General features: G+C 38.0%; 1 protein-coding gene across 10 annotated transcripts in view; it reads left to right on the forward strand.

The window, feature by feature from the left end:
* The window catches only part of CDK12 (cyclin dependent kinase 12), a 79,316-nt gene that overhangs the window by 14,484 nt on the left and 42,795 nt on the right, over positions 1-22,037 (forward strand). For all 10 annotated transcript variants that reach the window (XM_045526370.1, XM_045526371.1, XM_045526372.1 and 7 more), the window contains exons 5-11: positions 129-299; positions 5,472-5,661; positions 12,173-12,229; positions 12,612-12,713; positions 19,177-19,254; positions 20,254-20,370; positions 20,830-20,961. In XM_045526370.1, coding sequence (XP_045382326.1) covers positions 129-299; positions 5,472-5,661; positions 12,173-12,229; positions 12,612-12,713; positions 19,177-19,254; positions 20,254-20,370; positions 20,830-20,961 — 847 coding nt within the window. The remainder of the gene's footprint in view (positions 1-128; positions 300-5,471; positions 5,662-12,172; positions 12,230-12,611; positions 12,714-19,176; positions 19,255-20,253; positions 20,371-20,829; positions 20,962-22,037) is intronic.

The raw sequence follows: 22,037 nt of genomic DNA on the forward strand, positions 1-22,037 counted from the left end.
TGGCATATAAGCATTAAAGTAGGCATTAAGTCAGTCTTTCAGAAGGGCAAGGGCACATACTGCCAGTTTGTGATGGTGGACAAAAAATGCTAATTGATAATGATTATGGTTTGAATTTGTTTTGGCAGGAGAACTGGTGGCTCTGAAGAAGGTGAGACTAGACAATGAGAAAGAGGGCTTCCCAATCACAGCCATTCGTGAGATCAAAATCCTTCGTCAGTTAATCCATCGAAGTGTTGTTAACATGAAAGAAATTGTCACAGATAAACAAGATGCACTGGATTTCAAGAAGGACAAAGGTACCATCAAAGAATCACATTTCTGTGGGGTGAATTGGTACAGTCTTATTTGTCTTTCTTAGCTTATTCAACTATGTGTATTTTGAACAGATTGTACTAAGTCTAGCTTCTTTCTACAATCCATACCAGAATTAAGATGCAGATTGCTCTTATGGTGAACAATGCTTATTTTATAAAATGTCCATTCTTCATTAGTGTGTTTTTTATACTTTTAAAAATCACTATTGGCTGGGTGTAGTGGCTCATGCCTGTAACCCTAACACTCTGGGAGGTCGAGACAGGAAGATCACTTGAGGTCAGGAGTTTGAGACAAGCCTGAGCAAGAGTGAGACCTTGTCTCTATTAAAAAACAAATTTTAAATGAGAAACAGAATTTAAAAATTTATATAAAAGTCACTATATTAATTATTAAAATATGCATTAGGTAGGTAGGTTTTGCTATAACACCTAATAAAGCCTGCAGATAAATGATAAAAGATCATCTTCCAAACAACTCTTGCCAGGTTTTTAAAGTTTTTTTGCTTTGTCTTTTTACAAATTATAAAACAGAAATGGAAATTAACACCCAGATTTATCAGTTATTCTCATCTTTACATCATTCATTCTGGTTATTGTTTATATGCATCCATATTTTTACATAGTTTTACACTGATAAAATTTAGAGTTTAAAGCAGGCATTTCTAAAACAGTCTTCTTCAGGTCACATCGTGGTTTAATTTCCTGGGGTTGCAGCTTTTGTCTGTGTTTGGGAAATAAAATTATTCATTGTTTCTGTACTTATGTTTGAAATAGTCTGCATATGACATCATCTAACCTACTGATGGTTTTACAGTTAAGAAGGTTTAGAGATAATAGAGCTTTTAGGGTCAAAAGAAGAAATGGCATCTGGAAATACAGTCTGGAATGTCATAAGAGAATGTGATTGAAGTATATAAAACTAGGAAGATCTATAATCAGCAATAAGTTAGAGTATACTTTAAAATAATTAAAGAGTAGTATCGGAATGTTCTTAACTCAAGTAAGTAATAAGTGCCTGAGATGATGAATAATCCCAGTTATCCTGATTTGATTTAGTCGTATTGTATGCTTGTATCAAAACATCACATTTACCTTATAAATATATACAAGTATTTTGTACCTGTAATAATTAAAAATAAAAATTTTTTTTAAAAATTAGGAAGGTAAAGGATAAAGTTCACCTGTGCAGAGCCTCAAGGATATTATCACTAGGGAAACAGCACCACTTGAGTTTGATAGAAGTAGTTTTAAAGCAAATAAAGAAATTCTGCCTGGCGCAGTGGCTTACTGCTATAATCCCAGCAACTCAGGAGACCCAGGTAGAAGGATTGCTTGAGCCCTGGAGTTCAAAGTGCCACTGCACTCCAGTTTGGGTGACAGAGCCTGACCCTGTCTCAAAAAAAAATAAGGCCACAGTGGTGGCTCACACCTATAATCCTAGTACTTTGGGAGGCCAAGGCAGGGGGATCACCTGAGGCCAGGAGTTCACAACCAGCCTGGGCAACATTTTTTCTACAAAAAATTTTTTTCTTTTTTTTGGAGACAAAGTCTTGCTCTGTCACCTGGGCTAGAGTGCAGTGGTGTCATCATAGCTCACTGCAACCTCCAACTCCTAGGCTCCAGCAATCCTCCTGCCTCAGCCTCCTGAGTGCCTGGGACTACAGGCGAGCTGCAGATAATTTTTGTATTTTTTGTAGAGATGGGGTTTTGCTTTTCTCAGACTTGTCTCAAACTCCTGACTTCAACAGTCCTCCCACCTTGGCCTCCCAAAGTGTTAGGATTACAAGTGTGAGCCACTGCACCTGGCCTCTACAAAAAACTTTTTAAAAATTAGCCGAGTGTGTTGGTGCCCGCCTTTAGTCCTAGCAACTTGGAAGGCTGAGGCAGTAAGATTGCTTGAGCCCAGGAGTTTGAAGTTGCAGTGAGCTATGATGACACCACTGCCCTCTAGCCCAGGTGACAGAGCACGATGCGTTTTCAAAAATAAAGAAATGAATGAATGAAGGAATAAATAAATAAAAGGAAATACTGCTTATGCAACAGTATTTAGGTAAATTAATGAAAGCTAGATCTGAATAGAATTAAGAATACTAGGTATATTTTGGGGTGTATCTTAACCTTTTCTGATTATGAAAATAATGTTTATCTAGTTTCTGTAAGGATGCATAAGAAAAATGTTAATTGGTTGCTTTTGGAGATGGGCTTACATTTCATCAATGCCGTTCTGTACTGTTTAAATCATTTGCCATATACTGTTTAAATTCTTTTTTTAAAAAACCACAAAATAGTAAATGAATGAATGAATGGATATGATGCATGCTCAGTGGAAAAATTGAAAATGTAGAAGAGTAAGAAAAAGAAAATGGCAATCACTTCTGTCCCAATATACTACCATCCATAGAAAACCACTATAGTATTAACATTTTGATATATTTGCTTCTAGTACTTTATACCATATGTGTTTATTTTAACATAGCTGAGATCAAACTGTATTTAGTTTTGTATAACTTGTCATAAGTGATTTTTCATATCATTAACATGTTTTAATGGCTGTGCATAAAGATAGATGAACCCAAATTTACTTTACCAGTCCCTGTTGAGCTTTTAGTTGCCACTTTTTTTTTTTAAGAGATAGGGTGTTCTGCTGTCATCTAGGCTTGAGTGCAGTAGCACAATCATAGTGCACTGCAACCTCGAACTCTAGGGCTGAAGCAATACTCCTGGCTCAGCCTCCTGAGTAGCTAGGACTATAGGTGCATGTTACCATGCCTAGATAAATTGTTTTTTTTTTGTTGTTTTGTTTTGTTTTTAGTTTTTATAGATAGGGATGGAAATCTTGCTATGTTGCCCAGGCTGGTCTTAAACTCCTGGCCCTACGTGATCCTCCCGCGTTGGCCTCCCAAAGTGCTGGGATTATAGGTGTAAGCCACTGTGCCTAATTGCCACTTTTTATAATAACAATTTATGTCCCATTAGTAAGTCCCCATTCTACTGTATCCTCCCCAACATTGAGTATATCTTTTTTAAAAAATTGTCATCTGGATAGGTGAGGTATGATTATCATTGTTTTCTTTTTTTTTTTTTTGAGACAGAGTCTTGGTTTGTTGCCTGGGCTAGAGTGAGTGCCGTGGCGTCAGCCTAGCTCACAGCAGCCTCAAAGCGATCCTACTGCCTCAGCCTCCTGAGTAGCTGGGACTACAGGCATGCGCCACCATGCCCGGCTAATTTTTCTATATATATTTTTAGTTGGCCAGATAATTTCTTTCTATTTTTAGTAGAGACGAGGTCTCACTCTTGCTCAGGCTGTTCTTGAACTCCTGACCTCAAGCGATCCACCCGCCTCAACCTCCCAGAGTGCTAGGATTTACAGGCGTGAGCCACCACGCGCGGCCGATTATCATTGTTTTGATTACATTCCTTATATTATTCTGAGTTTTTTCCATATTTTACTTTCCCTTTTTTGAGGTATCCTTTGTCTGCTTATCTTTTGTAATTTTAGTGGTTTTGTTATTAATTTGTATGAGGTCTTAATTCAATCTCTTCAAGATACTTCTTTAATGTAGTGGTTCTTAGCTTTGATGGGATCATAGGCCTCTTTGAACATCTTAGAAAAGCTCTGTACCCCCTCTTCAAAGGAATGCACATGTTTAAAATGTTGCATACTATTTCAGAAAGTTCAAAGATTCCTCAAAGGCTACTCCTTAGATTGAGAATCCCTGACTTTATGCTACTAGTGCTGCTAAAATTTTAGACTGGATAAATCCTTATCTTACTAGGTCTAGTATTTCTTTTTCTTTGTCTTTTTAAGAGGCAGGGGTCTATATTGCCCAGGCTGGAGTGTAGGTCTAGTATTTCTTTTTAGCCCAGGCTGGCTTGAACTCCTGGGCTCAAGCAGTCCTCCTGTTTCAGCCTCCTGAATATAGATAGCTAGGACTACAGGCACATGCCACCGCACCTGATTATTCTTTATTTCTTTTTTTTTTAAATTTAAACAAATAAAATGTTTAGTGAAAATGTGGTATACAAAATACTTGCCTCTGGAAAAAAGTTTTATTTACAAGTTGAGGAACAAAGGTGTTTCCTTTAATTAAATGTAGGTTTAGGCCGGATGCAGTGGCTCACTCGGTGGCTCAGTACGAGGTGGGAGGATTGCTTGAGACCAAGAGTTCAAGACTGTCCTGAGCAAGAGCGAGACCTCATCTCTACAAAAAATAAAAAAATTTAGCCAGGATTAGCCTGGTGTACACTGCACTCTAGCTGGGGCAACAGAGCAAGACTCTGTGTCAGTAAAGAGAGAGAGAGAGAGAAAGAAAAGTTTAAGAAAAACATTCTTTTCTTTTCTTTTTTTTTTTTTGAGACAGAGTCTCGCTCTGTTGCCCAGGCTAGAGTGAGTGCCGTGATTCAGCCTAGCTCACAGCAACCTCAGACTCCTGGGCTCAAGCAATCCTCCTGCCTCAGCCTCCCGGGTAGCTGGGACTACAGGCACACGCCACCATGCCCGGCTAATTTTTTCTATATATATTTTAGTTAGCCAGATAATTTCTTTCTATTTCGGGGTCTCGAACTCCTGACCTTGAGCAATCTTCCTTCCTCGGCCTCCTAGAGTGCTAGGATTACAGGTGTGAGCCACCTCGCCTGACCGTTTCAATTCTTAAATACTGTGAATTTCACTAATAATTTATAATAAATACACTGTGCAGCCCCTGGCATATTATCTGAGTCTTGTTAACTAAGACCTTTACAAAAGCAGTCATAGACAAAATGTAACAAATGGGCATCATTGTGTTACAAATAAAACTTAATTTACAACAATAGCAGCAGACTGGATTTGGCACAAGGTCTATAATTTACTAATTTACTTGGGTTATAAAAGTCTAGTAATACAACCTGATCAGGGCAGTTCCCTGAAAAGGTAGTAGTCCAAAGAGTGCTAGACTAGGAATCAGAAGATTAATTCAAGTAATAGTTCTGTTATTTATTGTTAGGGCAAATTATTCAGCTTCTCTTTTAGTATTTTCATCTATAAAATGTAAGTGGTTGTTCCAAAGAGCCTTATGGTCAAGTCCCAAATTATATTAAAATTTGAGTTATTGATAGTTCAGCAACCTTTTTTTTTTTTCTTGATTTTAATTTTTTTCTCCCCATCTTATTTAGGTGCCTTTTACCTTGTGTTTGAGTATATGGACCATGACTTAATGGGACTGCTAGAATCCGGTTTGGTGCACTTTTCTGAGGACCATATCAAGTCGTTCATGAAACAGCTAATGGAAGGACTGGATTACTGTCACAAAAAGAATTTCCTGCATCGGGATATTAAGTGTTCTAACATTTTGCTGAACAACAGGTAACATAGTAACCAAATGAGGTTAAGCACTTTATCCTCCTCTGACCCTGTTAGTTTCAGCTAGTTAATTGGTCATATAGTTAGACCCATTAGTGCAGTATTCACACACACGTTGCTTTCTTAGTGTTTAGTGGGTAGAAACATGCCTGCTCCTTTAGCTGCTCTTGAGCCTTTCTCAGTTACTGCCTTTCAAACACTGAAATGTAGTTAGTGATTGGCCTTTCTGCTAATACTTCTAGTTTTTAATAGCATAAACGAACAGGAATCTGGTGATGAACAGGTATTAATTTTTCAGAAGGTTTTATTATCTGCTTTCTTCCTTTCTGCTTATTTGTCCACACTACATTGGTAGTATCAGATGTATTATGCACACTAGTCTTTGGTGATAGCCCTACCTGTTTAGGGATAAAGAACAAGTATGGTATCACTGAAATCAGGGCAGTGTTTTGTTCTTTAGGTAATTAAGTTGTTCATATCTATTTTTGTGTGATTCACCCATTGTTTTAAACATTTCTATTCAGTTCTGTATGACAAACATTATCTAAATAGGAATATGGAATGATTTAAGATGTATTTTTCATCTTTATGGGGTGGAATAAGCAGTTTTGAAGGGTTGCCTAGGACTGACTGTCTTGGTTTTAGCATTAAAAGTTTCACATGGTGCATTCTGGAACTGGGGGAAAAAAAATAAGGAAAAGGAAAGAAAAAAAAAAAAAGAAGTCTGACATGGGATGATTGATCACCGTGGAGCTCAATTTAATAGGGGAGCTAAACAGACAAATTACTCAATTCATTAAGCATTTATTAAGTCCTTTTTTTATTCCTTGAATTTTGGAGCACCTGGAAAGATGCAGTTTTGAGTTATGAATAGGAATTTATCAGAAAGACTGACAATGGAGGGATCAAATTTCTAGGCAGAAGAAATTGCATGCACAAAAGCACATAAACATGAAAATGACATGTTGTCTGGAAAACTGTAAACAGGTCAGTATTGCTAGAGCAAGAAGAGTGAAGCATATAATGGCAAAAGATGAACCTGGATAGTTATGAGGAGCCCATTGGGATCCTATATACTCCACTGAAGAACTTAAGCTTTATTTGTAGTTGACAGGGGGCCATTGAAGGGTGCTGGTTCATTTATTGTTTTTTTAAATTATACAATTAATACATTATTTTAAATTGTTCTTAAATACCTTTGTTATGAGACAAAACATGGTGTTAAAAGATTATTCCTTTTTGTTGCTGTCTCTGTGACTCACAATACCCATTAAAGTTGGAGGTTGGTGACTGTACATCCATAGTAAATAATGTATCAAGAACTTAATGATGGTGGCTATCAGCTTGCAGCTTTCTGGCCTGTAGTATTAATATACTTTCTGTTGTTCCTTTGCTCCTCCATGGGGGGATGTCTCAGGACAGGGAATAATTGCAGTTCTGCTTGGTGTCCTTTCTGGTAGATCGGGTCCCTCCTGGTCCCTGACTTCCTAGAGTCAGGAAGCTGATGAGGTTTCAGATGAAATTGAACTCCTTTCTCAGGCTGTTAAGCAAGATACAGGAATACCATAGTCTAGCCTAATCCATCCACCTTCTGCCCTTGCCTACCTCTGTCTATTCAGAGACCTCTGGGTGAGATTGCCTGCAGAAAATGGTGAAGAGTTGTCAATTGGGCAAGAAAGAGAAAGCAGTGATGAGAGAGAAGAGCAGGGTTAGACTTCATGATGTTCATTATATTTTAATTACTTATGTATAAATGAGACCAAATCATGTTAGATAGAGGAGAGACATAATTAGTCTTCTGTTTTAGAAAAGTCACTAAATTATCACTATATGGTGATAGTCTGGAGGCAGAGAGACATACTAAGAATACCATAAGAAATGGGCAGTGCTTGAACTAACCCAAGCATTGCTAGTAGGAATGGGCAGGATGGACTTGGTATTAATAGATCAGTACTTTGGTTAGTGAATAATTGGTGGAGAATGAATAAGAGAAAGTAAGTTAAAGATTTCTGACTTAAGAAACTAGCTAGCTAGCTACCAGTAAATATAAAGAATACAGAAGAGCAGCATGGGCATGGTATGGGTAAATCCCTTTTGGAAATGTCTGTTGCATACCAGGGTAGTGATATCTAATAGGCATATGGTCATGTAGGGGTTCCAAACTAGCAGTGATATAAGACCTAAGAAGAGAATCTGAAAATTAAAATGTCAGTGATGACTTTAGTGTGGAGTAAGGGGATGGGTAGCACAATTAATGGGAAGTTAGTGGTAGCTATATCTTTAATTTTTATTTTTTATTTTAAGGATGGCAGAGATCTGAATATATTTAAATGCCAAGGGGAAAGAAAATCAGTTGAAAGGGAGAAGTTGAAGATTCAGAGAAGAGCCAAAGTAATTTAAAGGAACATGATTCTAGAGGAGGCTGGGCACAGTGGCTCACGCCTATAGTCCTAGCACTCTGGGAGACCAAGGTAGGAGGATTGCTTGAGGCCAGGAGTTCGAGAACAGCCTGAGCAAGAGCGCAACCCTGTCTGTACTTAAAATAGAAAAAATTAGCTGGGCATGGTGGTGTGCACCTATAGTCCCAGCTACTCAGGGGGCTGAGGTGGGAGGATCGCTTAAGACCAGGAATAGAAGCTGTCTCAAAAAAAAAAGATTCTAGAGGAGATGAGATCAAGGCCATGAGTGGAGGGATTGATTATCCTTGGCCAAGAAAAGAGATTTACACACTTTTTCTGTACAGTTGACCCTTGAACAACATCACAGCTTTGAATTTCACAGGTCTGCTTATACGCAGATTTTTCCACCAAATATGGATCAAAAATATGGTGTTTGCAGGACAAAAAACCCATGTTTCAGTGGTATAGCTCAGGGGTAGAGAATTTGACTGCAAAACATGTAGGGCCAACCTTTTATATATGCAGGTTCCAATCCTACTGTGGGACTTGAGCGTGTGTCAATTTTGTTATACGTGGGAGTCCTGGACCCAATCCTGTGCATATACTATGGGACGACTATAATTGAAGGGAGAGAGGCAAGTAAGTTTATAGGTAAAAGATAAGATGTAAAGGAGCTCTCAACTGATGACTTTTCTTTCTTCACTGAAGAAGGTCATTTACTGAGTGTGAGAGGGTGAGGGATAGATTAGGGCATTAATGCCAGAGGTTTGTAATAACAGCCAAGCAGAACAGAAGTTGTTGACTAAAGACAACAAAAATTACTAACCAGCAGCATTCAAAGCTTAACTGAGAGAGGAAACCACACATTGGCAGTGGTACCAAACAGTATGATTGTAAGATTTTTGTTCCTTAAGCTTGTGTTCAACTCTCTAGGTAGAGCAGAAAAGGCAAATTTTCTATTGATTCAGAATTAGGAAATTGTGGATTAAATATATCCAAAGGTCACAAATAAAGGGGACTGTGAAGACAGTGTTTTGGTTAATTGACCAAGGGTCCAGGGTAGGTATGGAAAGAAGTATAATATTGAGGGAGGACTAAACTAGGAGGGAATGGAGGCATCAAGTACTTGTAGATCTTGTGAGAAGGCATTTAAACCCATGATCTCAGAAAGGATTCCCTACCTATCCCCATATTCATATTATTCCTGTGAGATAGGACAAAATAAATAATTTTTCTATTCTATTTTACATTGCCAAAATTTGCCAGTACTTCCACACTTCATTCTGTATTACCATGATGGCTTGGAAGGAAAAGCAGTAGTTATTAACAGTGCTATCAGGATGTTCTTTGGCAGATTAATTTCATTCCAGAAACATTTATTTAGTACTTAGTATGAGCCTGGCAAGAAATATGCTAGGTGCTGGTGTTATTTAGTTCTAGCTTAATTTCTATACTATAACTATGTATCTGTTGCCATTTTAACTTTTGCTTTCAGAGTAAGGATGCCAATAAATTTGAACCACCCTCTTTGTTTCCATATAAGTTAACTATTTCTTTACATTTTGCTTTTCTGAGAATTTGCTTATAAATTGAACTTAAAAATATAATGATGTTTGGGGCAAGTGGGTAAGGTGCCCATATCTTTACTAGGAATGGTAAGTGCTGATTTAATGTAGAATTTTGTTACTAATGGTTACCTTGTTTTAATATTCTGTCTCATTGCTCATACTTTGGGGAGCACCTCTTAGCATAACCTCTTTACAGGTTGAGTATCCCTTATGCTTGGAACCAGAAGTCTTTCAGATTTCAGATTTTGAAATATTTGTGTTATATTTACTGGTTGAGCATCCCAAATCTGAAAACTGAAATCTGGAATGCTCCAGTGAACATTTCCTTTGAGTATCTATCATGTTGGCACTCTAAAAGATTCAGATTTTGCTTGAGACAGAGGGAACAAAAAAAAAGATGGGTGTTTGGATTGGATTTTCAGGCACCCAAGATATCACCAGTCCCCTACAAAAGAGTTAGCTGACTTTTCATTCCCCAAGAGATAGCAACGCCCTAAATGCGATTAAACAGACTACACAAATTTAGATAAATATGATTTATCCAAAATAGTTAATAAATGATTTTAAAATAGTTTCCCCAAATTTTGTGGTACAGTTTCTTAAAATATTCTTTACATCCCTGTCAAAGATAGAATACTGAGCAGAGTGAAATGTGGTTGGAATCCTTTTAACGGAATGATTCTCAAAGTATAGCCCTCAGACCAGCTGCATTGTCATCCCATGTGAGCCTGTTAGAAATGCACATTCATGAGTCATGACATACTGAGTCAGCATCTCTGAGAATAGGGCCCAGGAAACTGTTTCAACAAGCTTTCCAGGTGAAAATTTGAGAACCCCTTTAAGGTGATGGTCTATGTCTTTGTGGCATCGGAGGTAATGGCAGTATGTTAGTAGAAGGAACCTCATTCATCATAAAAATTGTTTGCTCAGATCACAGCTATAATCCCCGTTTGAAAATATCTGTTATATTGGCCGGGCGCGGTGGCTCACGCCTGTAATCCTAGCACTCTGGGAGGCCGAGGTGGGTGGATCGTTTGAGCTCAGGAGTTCGAGACCAGCCTGAGCAAGAGTGAGACCCTGTCTCTACTAAAAATAGAAAGAAATTAGCTGGACAACGAAAAATATATAGAAAAAAAAATTATCTGGGCATGGTGGTGCATGCCTGTAGTCCCAGCTACTAGGGAGGCTGAGGCAGTAGGATTGCTTGAGCTCAGGAGTTTGAGGTTGCTGTAAGCTAGGCTGATGCCACGGCACTCTAGCCCGGGCAACAAAGTGAGACTCTGTCTCAAAAAAAAAAAAAAGAAAAAAAAGAAAATATCTGTTATAGCTACAGTGACGTTGTGGTTTGCTTTTTATTATGAAAATTGTCAAAATTATAAGAAAATTGAGACATGAATATAGTTTATAAATAATACATATACAATTAACATTTTATATTTCTACTTGAGTTATTTTTTTTAAATTTTGGCTCCTCATCAGTCAACTTAAAGCTTGAGTTATTTTAAAGTAAATTACAGACATCGTTACATTTGATCCTAAATACTGTGACAAAATTCATTATTCCCTAGTATCTTTTAATATCCAGTCTATATTTTATATTTTTCAGTTATCTCAAAAATGTCTTTTGCAACTAGTTTGTTCAAATCAGAATCCATCAAGGATTATGAATTGCATTTGTTCATTAGTCCTGTTAAATCTCTCTTAATCTAAAACAGCCCAGTCTTTTTTCCCCAACAGTAAGTATTTAATCTAGCAGGTTTTAGGTACTGTTGTTTGCCAAGAATAAAAGAAATATTTAGTTAAGGAGTCAAATCCAAAAATGCAGTAGTACTCTAAAAAGAAAAAAAAAAAGCCTAAGGCATTGTAAACTGAAGGTAGTCAAAAGAAGCTTAATCAGGAGGAGTGACCATTAAGAGCAGAGCTAAGACAGCAGAAGTTAAAATTTATTGGCTGGCCATGTGGCACCTTCCCGTAGTCCCAGCCACTGGGGAGGCTTAAGCAGGAGGACCAGTTCAGCCCAGGAGTTTGAGACCAGCCTGGGCAACTTAGTGAGACTCTGTCTTATAAAAAAAAAAAAGAGAGAGAGAGAAGTTAAAACTTATTTTTCTTTCTTTCTTTTTTTTTTTTTTGAGGCAGCATCTCACTCTGTTGCCCAGACTAGAGTGCCCTGGCATCAGCCTAGCTCACAGCAACCTCAAACTCCTGGGCTCAAGCCATCCTCCTGCCTCAGCCTCCCAAGTAGCTGGGACTACAGGCATGCACCACCATGCCCAGCTAATTTTTTTTATATATTTTTAGCTGTCCAGATCATTTCTTTCTATTTTTTAATAGAGACAGGGTCTCGTTCTTGATCAGGCTGGTCTCGAACTCCTGAGCTCAAACAATCCACCCGCCTCGGCTTCCCAGAGTGCTAGGATTACAGGTGTGAGTCACCACGCCCGGCCTATTTTCTTATTTTTTAAACAACTGAATTGGCACTTGACTTTTCAGGTATAGTTTGGAGGCTACTACTATTGCTTATGAAAATAATTGTTTTTTGTTTTACAGTGGGCAAATCAAACTAGCAGATTTTGGACTTGCTCGGCTCTATAACTCTGAAGAGAGGTGAGGTATTCATCAAAATTACATGTGGGAAATAGGAAATAATCCTTTTTATTCTTGGATGTTCTAGTATTCTGCAAGTTGCAATAATTGTCAGAATTCCCTAATTATCTGAATGTATCACCACCTAGATTTTAGACTGTAAATTCTATCTAAATTTTTGAATTGCTCCCTTGGCTGAAATAAATCAACCCAAATTGGAATGGAAGTTATTTCTTCATCTTTTACTCATGTGCAGTTTACTTTTGGATTGTTAGATTGCTGTGGAGCTGTCTTAACAATCTCATATTTAATTGGCAGATATTTCTGTTTGCATTTATTTATATGAGTATTTTTCATCAGAAGCCTTTGTGAATTTGTGTCATGGTGGTTTTTTCCATTTCAGTCGCCCTTACACAAACAAAGTTATTACCCTGTGGTACCGACCTCCGGAACTACTGCTGGGAGAAGAGCGTTACACGCCAGCCATAGATGTTTGGAGCTGTGGGTAAGCTTCTCTGTCTGAAACACACATATTGTTGACTTAGACTGTGTTTTCTTGCTACATTGGCTTTTTGCGGCTCTTTCTAAGTTCAAAAAGATGGGGATAAACTTTTGACCAGATTTCAGAGAAATCTGTTGATTATTTCTTAATATCAGAGACACACTTCTTTTTTTGTTTTGTTTTTTTAATTAATTTATTTTTTTGAGACAGAGTCTCACTCTGTTGCCCAGGGTAGAGTGCCCTGGTGTCAGCCTAGCTCACAGCAACCTCAGACTCCTGGGCTCAAGCGATCCTCCTGCCTCAGCCTCCCAAGTAGCTGGGACTACAGGCATGTGCCACCATGCCCAGCTAATTTTTTCTGTATATAGTTTTAGTTGTCCAGATAATTTCTTTCTATTTTTTTTTTTAGGAGAGACGGGGTCTCGCACTTGCTCAGGCTAGTCTGGAACTCCTGAGCTCAAATGATCCACTCGCCTCGGCCTCCCAGAGTGCTAGGATTACAGGCATGAGCCACCGCGCCCAGCCAACACACTTCTTTTTTATTAAGATTTCCTCATTTGTCTTTTTTGTTTTTTTAACTTTGTTTGAATTAGGATCCAAATGAGAAATTCACATAAAGTCTGTAGATCATAATTGATTATTTCAAGTTTTTTAATTACACATTCCTCTTCCATCTCTCCTGATTTTGTTTTATTTTGTTTCCTTACAATTTTCTTAAAAAAAAAAAAAACTAGGTCACTTGTCCTATAGAGCTTCTTTCAGTCTGGATTTTTGCTGACTGTGTCCTCATGGTGTTTTTTTAGCATGGTTCTTCATCTCTTTTTTTTGAGACACGGGGACTTACTATGTTGCCCAGGCTGGAGTGCATTAGCTCTCCACAGGCACTATCATGGCACACTATAGCTTTGAACTCCTGGGCTCAAGCCATCATCCTGCCTTGGGAGTACATGTGTGTGCCACCACTCCCAGCTTATCCCTTTTTATTTTTTTATTTTTAAACAAGTTTTTTTTAAGACAGTCTCACTCTGTCGCCCTGGCTAGAGTGCCATGGCATCAGCCTAGCTCACAGCAACCTCAAACTCCTGGGCTCAAGCAATCCTCCTGCCTCACCCTCCCAAGTAGCTGGGACTGTAGGTGCACACCACCACACCCGGCTAATTTTTTTCTATTTTTAGTTGTCCAGCTAATTTTTTCTATTTTTAACAGAGATAGGGTCTCACTCTTGCTCAGGCTGGTCTCAAACCCCTGACCTCAAGTGATCCTCCTGCCTCGGCCTCCCAGAGTGCTAGGATTACAAGTGTGAGCCACCACACCCGGCCCCAGCTTATTTCTTTTATTTTCTGTAAATTGTAGGTGGATTCAAGGTTGATTTCCAACCATCCACCAACCCTGAAATTACTTTATGAGTGGTTTTGAGTACTTATAACAGAAGTTATATAATCAGTGGTTTATCAGAGTTGAGGGTAGAGAGCAGTGGGAGCATCTGTCTAAAGTATAGGCAATGAGTAAGTGTGTTATATCTGAAGAATTTAAATACAACAAAAAAAAAATCCATTACAAATAAGTCAGCTTTTTATTATAGCCTTGTGGGGACAGTTCTAAACAAGGGCAGATTTACATACACAGACCACTTTTCATAACATGCAATTGTCTATTTTTGAGATGTTATCAGTTATTGATGATCATTGCCCACATCCATTAATTTACTTGTGGTTGTAAAGATAACTTCTCAGCTGGGTGCAGTGACTCATGCCTCTAATCCCAGTGCTTTGGGAGGCTGAGGCAGGAGGATTGCTTGAGGCCAGGAGTTTGAGTCCAGCCTGGGCAACATAGTCAGACCCCATCTCTAAAAAAATTTTTTTTAAGTTAGCCAGCCATGGTGACATGCACCAAGGCTGCATTGAGCTGTGATTGCACCACTTCACTCCAGCCTGGGTAACAGAGCAAGGACCCCTTCTGTAAGGAAAAAAAAAAAAAAAAAGAGATAACTTGTCATCTATTTGGCTAGCCCCAGGTACAAATCTTAGAGAAAAGGTAGGATGATGGTTAATTCTTTCATTTGCTAGTTTTCAAAATAATGAGGTAGTTTCCTAGTGTCCTCCAACGATGACCAATGAGAAGCTTGGGTTTTTTGTTTTGTTTTGGTCTTTTAATTTTGTTATGAACTTATAGATTTAAACATATTTGATGTGTTTTAATCCATTGTGGTTATTATCCTCATTCCTATTCAAACTGTCCAGTCTTTGGCCAGTGGGAGCTTTTTCAGGTTATTACTTGAGTCCTTTTGACACGACATAGTAGTCTTTGATATTGATAGCCTTCTTCGTTTTCTGGTTTCAAGCTTATCCTGTTGATTTCCTTCCCCATATCTGGAATCAGCCATTTCTCTAAGGAATCTCAGTTCTTTTTAGTGGAAAATGATATTTAGAGACTACAATTAGTGTGTTAGAGGCATAGACGTTTTAAATGGGTCATGTTAGTTCATTATGTCTTATGTTGTATGATTTATGCCCACTTACAAACAGTCCTTGACCTCCATACTTTATGATTCTGACATATATCCTTCCCAGTAGAGCATATCACTTTTTTCCATTCTTTCCTTTCCTCTATTAATGTCAGTCTTTAAGAGGAACACTACAGGGGTTTTATTTCAAAATTCAACAGGGTGATGGAGAAAACATAATTTGTGTGGTAGCCTACTCAAATCAAATGAAGCTTTAGTTAAATTTTACTGATTCAAGCTGGGTGTGTTTTTGTTCTGGACTATTTGCTTTAACAGTATTAGCATTTAAATTGTCACGATTAGGCTCTAAAGTTAACACCCCATTAAGATGCATGCGGAAAGTTCATAGCTCTGTTGGTACTATTATTTCAGTCTGTGCAACCTGCCACCTCAGTGCAGTAGCAAAGTGTTGATTACATAATGGCGATGTCTTCCCCACCTAAGTACTGGAAATCGAAATAAAAGAAAACAGAAAAACACAATTGGAAATTAAAACTATAGAAACACAGACCTTCTTTAAAGCCCAGTGACGTTGAGTTGAGATTTTGCTTGACTTTTGATATCAGCTTACTACTTTGATGATCCATGGTTGTCTCTCCAAAGATATTTCTTTGGGATGTTCTTTATAGAGAATTGGTATAGCAATTTAGTGTACAAATCAGGGGAAAAACTAGAAAGAATAGTACAACAAATTATGCCTGGAGTCTGAAAACCTAGTAGTTTTTTGTGGGGTTTTTCTTTTTTCTTTTTTCGTTTTTTCTTTTTTCTTTTTGGAGGCAGGGTCTCACTTTGTCAGCTGAGCAAGATCATAGCTCACTGCAACCTCAAACTCCTGGGCTCCAGTGATCCTCCTAGGTTAGCCTCCCAAGTAGCTAGGACTACAGGCACGGTCCACCATGCCTGGCTAAACTTCTAATTTTTTTGTAGAGACAGTGTCTCACTATGTTGCCCAGGCTGGTCTCTAATTCCTGGCCTCAAGCGATCTTCCTGCCTCAGCCTCCTAAAGTGCTAGGATTATAAACATGAGCCACCATGCCCAGCCTCTGTCTCTTATTGTACCAGTTGTGACAATACTGCTTGGAACTGGATTTGGCAGTTAATGTTGGAAATATAATTAAATTTTACTTTTACTTTTTCATCTCTGAATAGGGTTTGAGAGAATATTGGAAGTTAGAATTTGTCTTTTGTCATTTGAAGTTAATAAATTCTAATAGGTGCAAATTACTTAAAAAGCTAGGTATGTTTTGTTTTCTTAAATGAAGTCAAGCTAAAGAATTTTAAACTTTGGTTTTGTGAGTATTTGTAAATAAGTCTCATTTTAAAGCACAGATCAGAGAAGAGATTCACTGTCCTTTCTTTTCTCCCCCCCCACCCTTTTTTTTAAAGAGACATGGTCTGAGTCTTTCACCCAGGTTCATAGTGCAGTAAGCCAGTCATGTCTCACTGTAACCTCAAACTCCTGGATCTCGCTATGTTGTCCAGGCTGGTCTTGAAGTCCTGGGCTAAAGCAATCCTCTGGCCTTAACCTCTCAAGTAGATGGGACCACAGGCACCTGATACCATGTCCAGCTTCCCCACTTTTAAAAAGATGAAATATTTTAGGCACACTAAAAGTATAGAGTATTCATGTAATATTTTTTCTTTAAATTTATTTTAAAATAATTTCAGATTTATGGAAAAGTTGCTAGAATAGTACAGAGAACTTTAGTATGGCCTTATACAGATTCACTTAATTTTGTAAACCTTTTTACTGAAGTATACAATAAACTGCATATATTTAAAGTGTACATTTGGTAAGTTTTGACATAATGTATCCATCAGTAAACCATCACCACAACCAAGGTAATGATTAACCCCCAAAAGTTTCCTTGTGCCCCTTTGTAATACCTTTGTTCTACCCCTCCACTCCCAGGCAAACTACTGTCTTGCTTTCTGTCACTACAGAGTAATTTCCATTTCTAGAATTTTATATAAATGGAATTATACAGTATATACTTTTATCCTCCCCTTATGCCATCTTTTTTTTTCTTTTCTTGAGACAGTCTTACTCTTGCCCGGGCTAGAGTGCCGTGGCGTCAGCCTAGCTCACAGCAACCTCAAACTCCTGGGCTCAAGTGATCCTCCTGCCTCAGCCTCCCGAGTAGCTGGGAATACAGGCATGCGCTACCATGCCTGGCTAGTTTATATATACATATTTTTTTAGTTGTCCATATAATTTCTTTCTATTTTTAGTGGAGACGGGGTCTCGCTCTTGCTCAGGCTGGACTTGAACTCCTAAGCTCAAACGATCCACCTCGGCCTCCCAGAGTGCTAGGTTTACAGGCATGAGCCACCGTGCCTGGCCTTATGCCATCTTTTAATCAGCATAAATTATTTAGAGATTCATTCATGATAGATTCCCTAATTTCTAACATCTTGCCACATTTGCACATATATCATGTGTATTGTATAATATAACACATACATAGAATATATGTTTATATAATCATATACCATATGTTTTTTTTCCAGAACTGTTTGAAAGTAGTTGCATAGGGTGGGGAACCTGTGGCCTTCTGGATCCTTGAGTGCAGCCTTCTGACTGAATCCAAATTTTACAGAACAAATCCTTTTACTAAAAGGGGTGTAGCAGAGAAAAGCTTTTTTTTTTTTTTTTTTAATTTCAACATATTATGGGGGTACAAATGTTTAAGTTACGTATATTGCCATTTCCCCCACACTCCGAGGAAAGTTTTCCTTGCGTCCTGCAAGAATCTGCATAAGGCCGTATTAAAGTTCTATGTACCATTCTAGCAGCTTTTCCATAAATCTGAAATTATTTCAAAATAAATTTAAAATAAAAAAGAACAATCTTGAAATCAGACCGTTGCAGGTTCCCCACCTTTTTTTTGAGACAGGGTCTCACTCTGTTAACCAGGCTAGAGTGCGGTGGCCTCATCATAGCTTACTGCATCCTCAAACTCCTGGGCTCAAGAAGTGATCCTCGTGCCTCAGCCATTCAAGTAGCTGGGACTGCAGGCATGCACCACCACACCCAGCTAGTTTTTCTACTTCTTGTAGAGATGGGTTCTTACTTTTGCTCAGGAGGGTCTTGAACTCCTGGCCTCAAGCAGTCCTCTGACCTCGGCCTCCCAAAGTGTTAGGATTACAGGTGTGAGCCACTGTACCTGGCCTGGAACAGTTCTTTAGCCTTTGTCTTTCATGACATGTACATTTTTGAAGAATACAGACCAGTTACTATATATATTCAGCTTATATATTTTTGGCTACAGTATTCCATAAGCAATGTTATGTTCTTAGTCATGTCTCTACTTACATGGACTGTTTGCAGCTTATTGGTGGTGTTAATTTTTATCACTTGGTTAACTTGTCTTCTTTCCTTACTATTATAGTTACCAGTTTTTCTTTTGTAACTAATGAGTAATTTATGGGGAGATACTTTGAGACCATGCAAGTATGTCCATATAGTTTTGAAAGCCCTTTTCAAAATAGCAGAAGTATTTAAACATAATTTATTTGAAAGTCCTACTGAAACTGACAAATGATTTCCTTTGCAATACTGTGCCAAGAGGGCCATAGTATAGTGCATATTCTACAGAGCAGATTAAATGACAAAAACTAATACACCTTTAATAGAAACTGATAAGCATCCTTGTAAAATTGTCTTTAGTTATTTCCTTAATTTACAATGGCATGATAGAAAAGAACTCTTGATTCCCTTTCTCTACTTGTAGACTGTCCTTCATAGGTGGCAAAAGTTTGATCTGCTGGCAAATTTAAATCCTTTATACTGTCTGTTTTCACTGCAAGAAATATTTTCTTTTAGGAAACTCATGAAATTTTCAGCAAGTTTACAACATAGTATATTGGATGCAGCCTGGTATACTATATAAGTTTATTGATATACACTTTAAATAGACTCCAGGGATTTCTCTTCTGACCTCTCAATGTTACCTTTTCTAGATGCATCCTTGGGGAACTATTCACAAAGAAGCCTATTTTTCAAGCCAATCTGGAACTGGCTCAGCTAGAACTGATCAGGTACAGCTGTGCATGTGCTCTTGAGTACACAGGTGTGATAGGTAATCTCACCCTCTAATTTCTAACACTTTTTAGTCATTCTGATTTTATGGTCCTTATGTCCAAGTAAGTTTCTCTTCACTCAGTCAGGTTTGCCATATATTTTTTCCTGGGCTATACATATAAGGAAATTGTATTCCACCTAATTTTTAGGTCTTACCTTGCATATTTTTAATTACTTATTCTTCATGTAGAAGCATGCCCTTTTTAGGATGGCTATTCTTTTCTTAGCTAAGATTAAGATTAAATTTATTCAGCAAGCATTTATTGAGCCTATTATATAACAGATTATTTTTCTGTTAAACTTTAGAATTTAGAGATAAAAGCTTAGGTCCCTGCCTTCAAAGAACTTAGTAAGGTATACATCATGTAAATAGTTACAAAATAGAATTTATAATGGAAGATTTGGGGAAGGCCTAGAGTTAGGATGAAATTTGGTTTGGCTTTTTTTTTCCCCCAATAAAATTAAAGGGAAGAATACAGCAGGCTAATGTAGACATTTCTTAAAGGTGATGTATAACTCATTATTTGTTATGCAGTAAACCCGTAATTAACTATCAAAATTTCCAGTCTTAGGCTCTCTTCTTGCAGTTTTCCTTATAGGAACACTAAAAGACCAGCTCAGCCCTTTGAAATTGATACTAACTGAATTGAACAAAATTAGTAATTAAAACCTGTGTGGGGGATTAAAAACATGTTTACGAATCCAAATAATATGGATCATTTTGCATTACTATGCCAGTATTTTTTCTTTGCTATCTTGTAACCAGTTCTTTCTGTCCTCTTCCTTCTGTCCTTAAAAAGCAGTAAGGTCATATTTTACCTTTCTGCATGCCCTCTAATATAATAAGCCAAGATTCCCCAGACTTCAGGAGATAATAATTTCTGCTTCTACAGCCTCCAAAATTCATGATGCTGACTCATTTACTTCCTTACTCTTGCATTGTGCTTTGTTTTCAGCCGACTCTGTGGTACCCCTTGTCCAGCTGTGTGGCCTGATGTTATCAAGCTGCCCTACTTCAACACCATGAAACCGAAGAAGCAATATAGAAGGCGTCTACGAGAAGAATTCTCCTTGTGAGTTTGGGAAAAATGTACATCTCATTTCTCTGGCTGGCTGGAATTGGGACTTGACTTTTTCCTGGTTTGGGAAGTTACTGTTGTGGCCGTAGAAAAACTTTATTTTTGAACAGTATGTGATTTTTATCTAGCCCTTTTGTAATTTTTTCTTCTGAAGGCTTTAGACAATAGAAAGTCATTTTATTTTGAACAATATGTAAACTTTCTCACAGTCCTTTTGATCTTCCCAAGGAAAAAAGAGAATGGAACTGTTGGCTTCATGTTTTTTACCTATGTTAATAGCATTTATGAAATCCTGTGTGGAAGCAAATCTGCTTGCTTGCATTTGCCACCTTCCAACTCCCTTTCTTCTGTTTTACATGGAGCTGGAAATTCAAAGACCTTTTGATATATAAGGTAACAGGTTTGAGAACTGGGTTCATTGTGAACTTGTCCTTTCACTGTTCCTTTCCACAGCATTCCTTCAGCAGCACTTGATTTATTGGACCACATGCTGACACTAGATCCTAGCAAGCGTTGCACAGCTGAACAGACCCTACAGAGTGACTTCCTTAGAGATGTTGAGCTCAGCAAAATGGCTCCTCCAGAGTAAGTGCTGGTGTCCATGTCATGACCCTAAACCTCCTCCTAGGCCTCAGGAGATAAGAAACACAAAACAATAGGTTTCTAAAAAGAACTGTAAATGGCCAAGTTCCAAATGGAGAAATGTCCTTGCATATTATAGTTGATAAGGAGGTTTGCTTTATTGTTTTTTTGTTTTCTTTTTAAACAAGGAGTAAATTTAGCTATGGTATTTGTTCTACTTTGTTTCAGGATATCTTCATTTGTCCCTGGACCCCCATCCCAGAATATTGCTCTATACAATCTCTTTAAAAGTATTCCTTCTAGTTTTTGTTCTTAACCTTTGCATCTGTTTGAGTCACCATGTCTGTGGTTACCATGTATATCTCACACTTGCAAAGACAGTCCTATTTTTGTTTTTTGAGATAGGGTCTCACTCTGTTGCCCAGGCTAGAGTGCAGTGGTGTAGCTCTTAGCTCACTGTAACCTCAAATTCCTGGGCTCAAGCAATCCTCCTGGGGCAGCCTCCCTCAGCTAGGACTACAGGCATGTACCCACCACACCTGGCTAATTTTTTTTTTTTTTAAAGATGAGGTCTTGCTATGTTGCCCAGGCTAGTCCTAATTTTGCATCACTATCAGGTCATTGAATTTTATTTGTTTGTTTTTCTTTTTAAATGATCCACTGGTGAGAAGATCATTGAATTTTGATGTAAAAAATATGTTCTTTGCACGTCTCACCCTTTCGTTAGTATCCTACGAATTTCCTGTATTGTATAGGACCTCCAGAGATTCTTCACTCACATCCCATATTCTGGGACATAAAAAGTCTTTCTTTTTGAATTTATCACTGACAGTATTATAGCTTTCATGTCAGATTTTTTTTGGGTATTTTCTTACCTTAAGAAAGACTGTATTTTAAAGAAATGGATAGGATGTTAGGTAGTAACCACAAATTTGATTGCTGCAAAGGAATGGCTAAATTCTTTCTTTCTTTCTTTCTTTTTTTTTTTTTTTTTGAGAGAGTATTGCTCTGTTGCCTGGGCTAGAGTGCCGTGGCATTGGCCTAGCTCACAGCAACCTCAAACTCCTGGGCTTAAGCAA

This window comes from Lemur catta, chromosome 15 (assembly GCF_020740605.2).
Source record: "Lemur catta isolate mLemCat1 chromosome 15, mLemCat1.pri, whole genome shotgun sequence".
Taxonomy (NCBI): Eukaryota; Metazoa; Chordata; class Mammalia; order Primates; family Lemuridae; genus Lemur; species Lemur catta.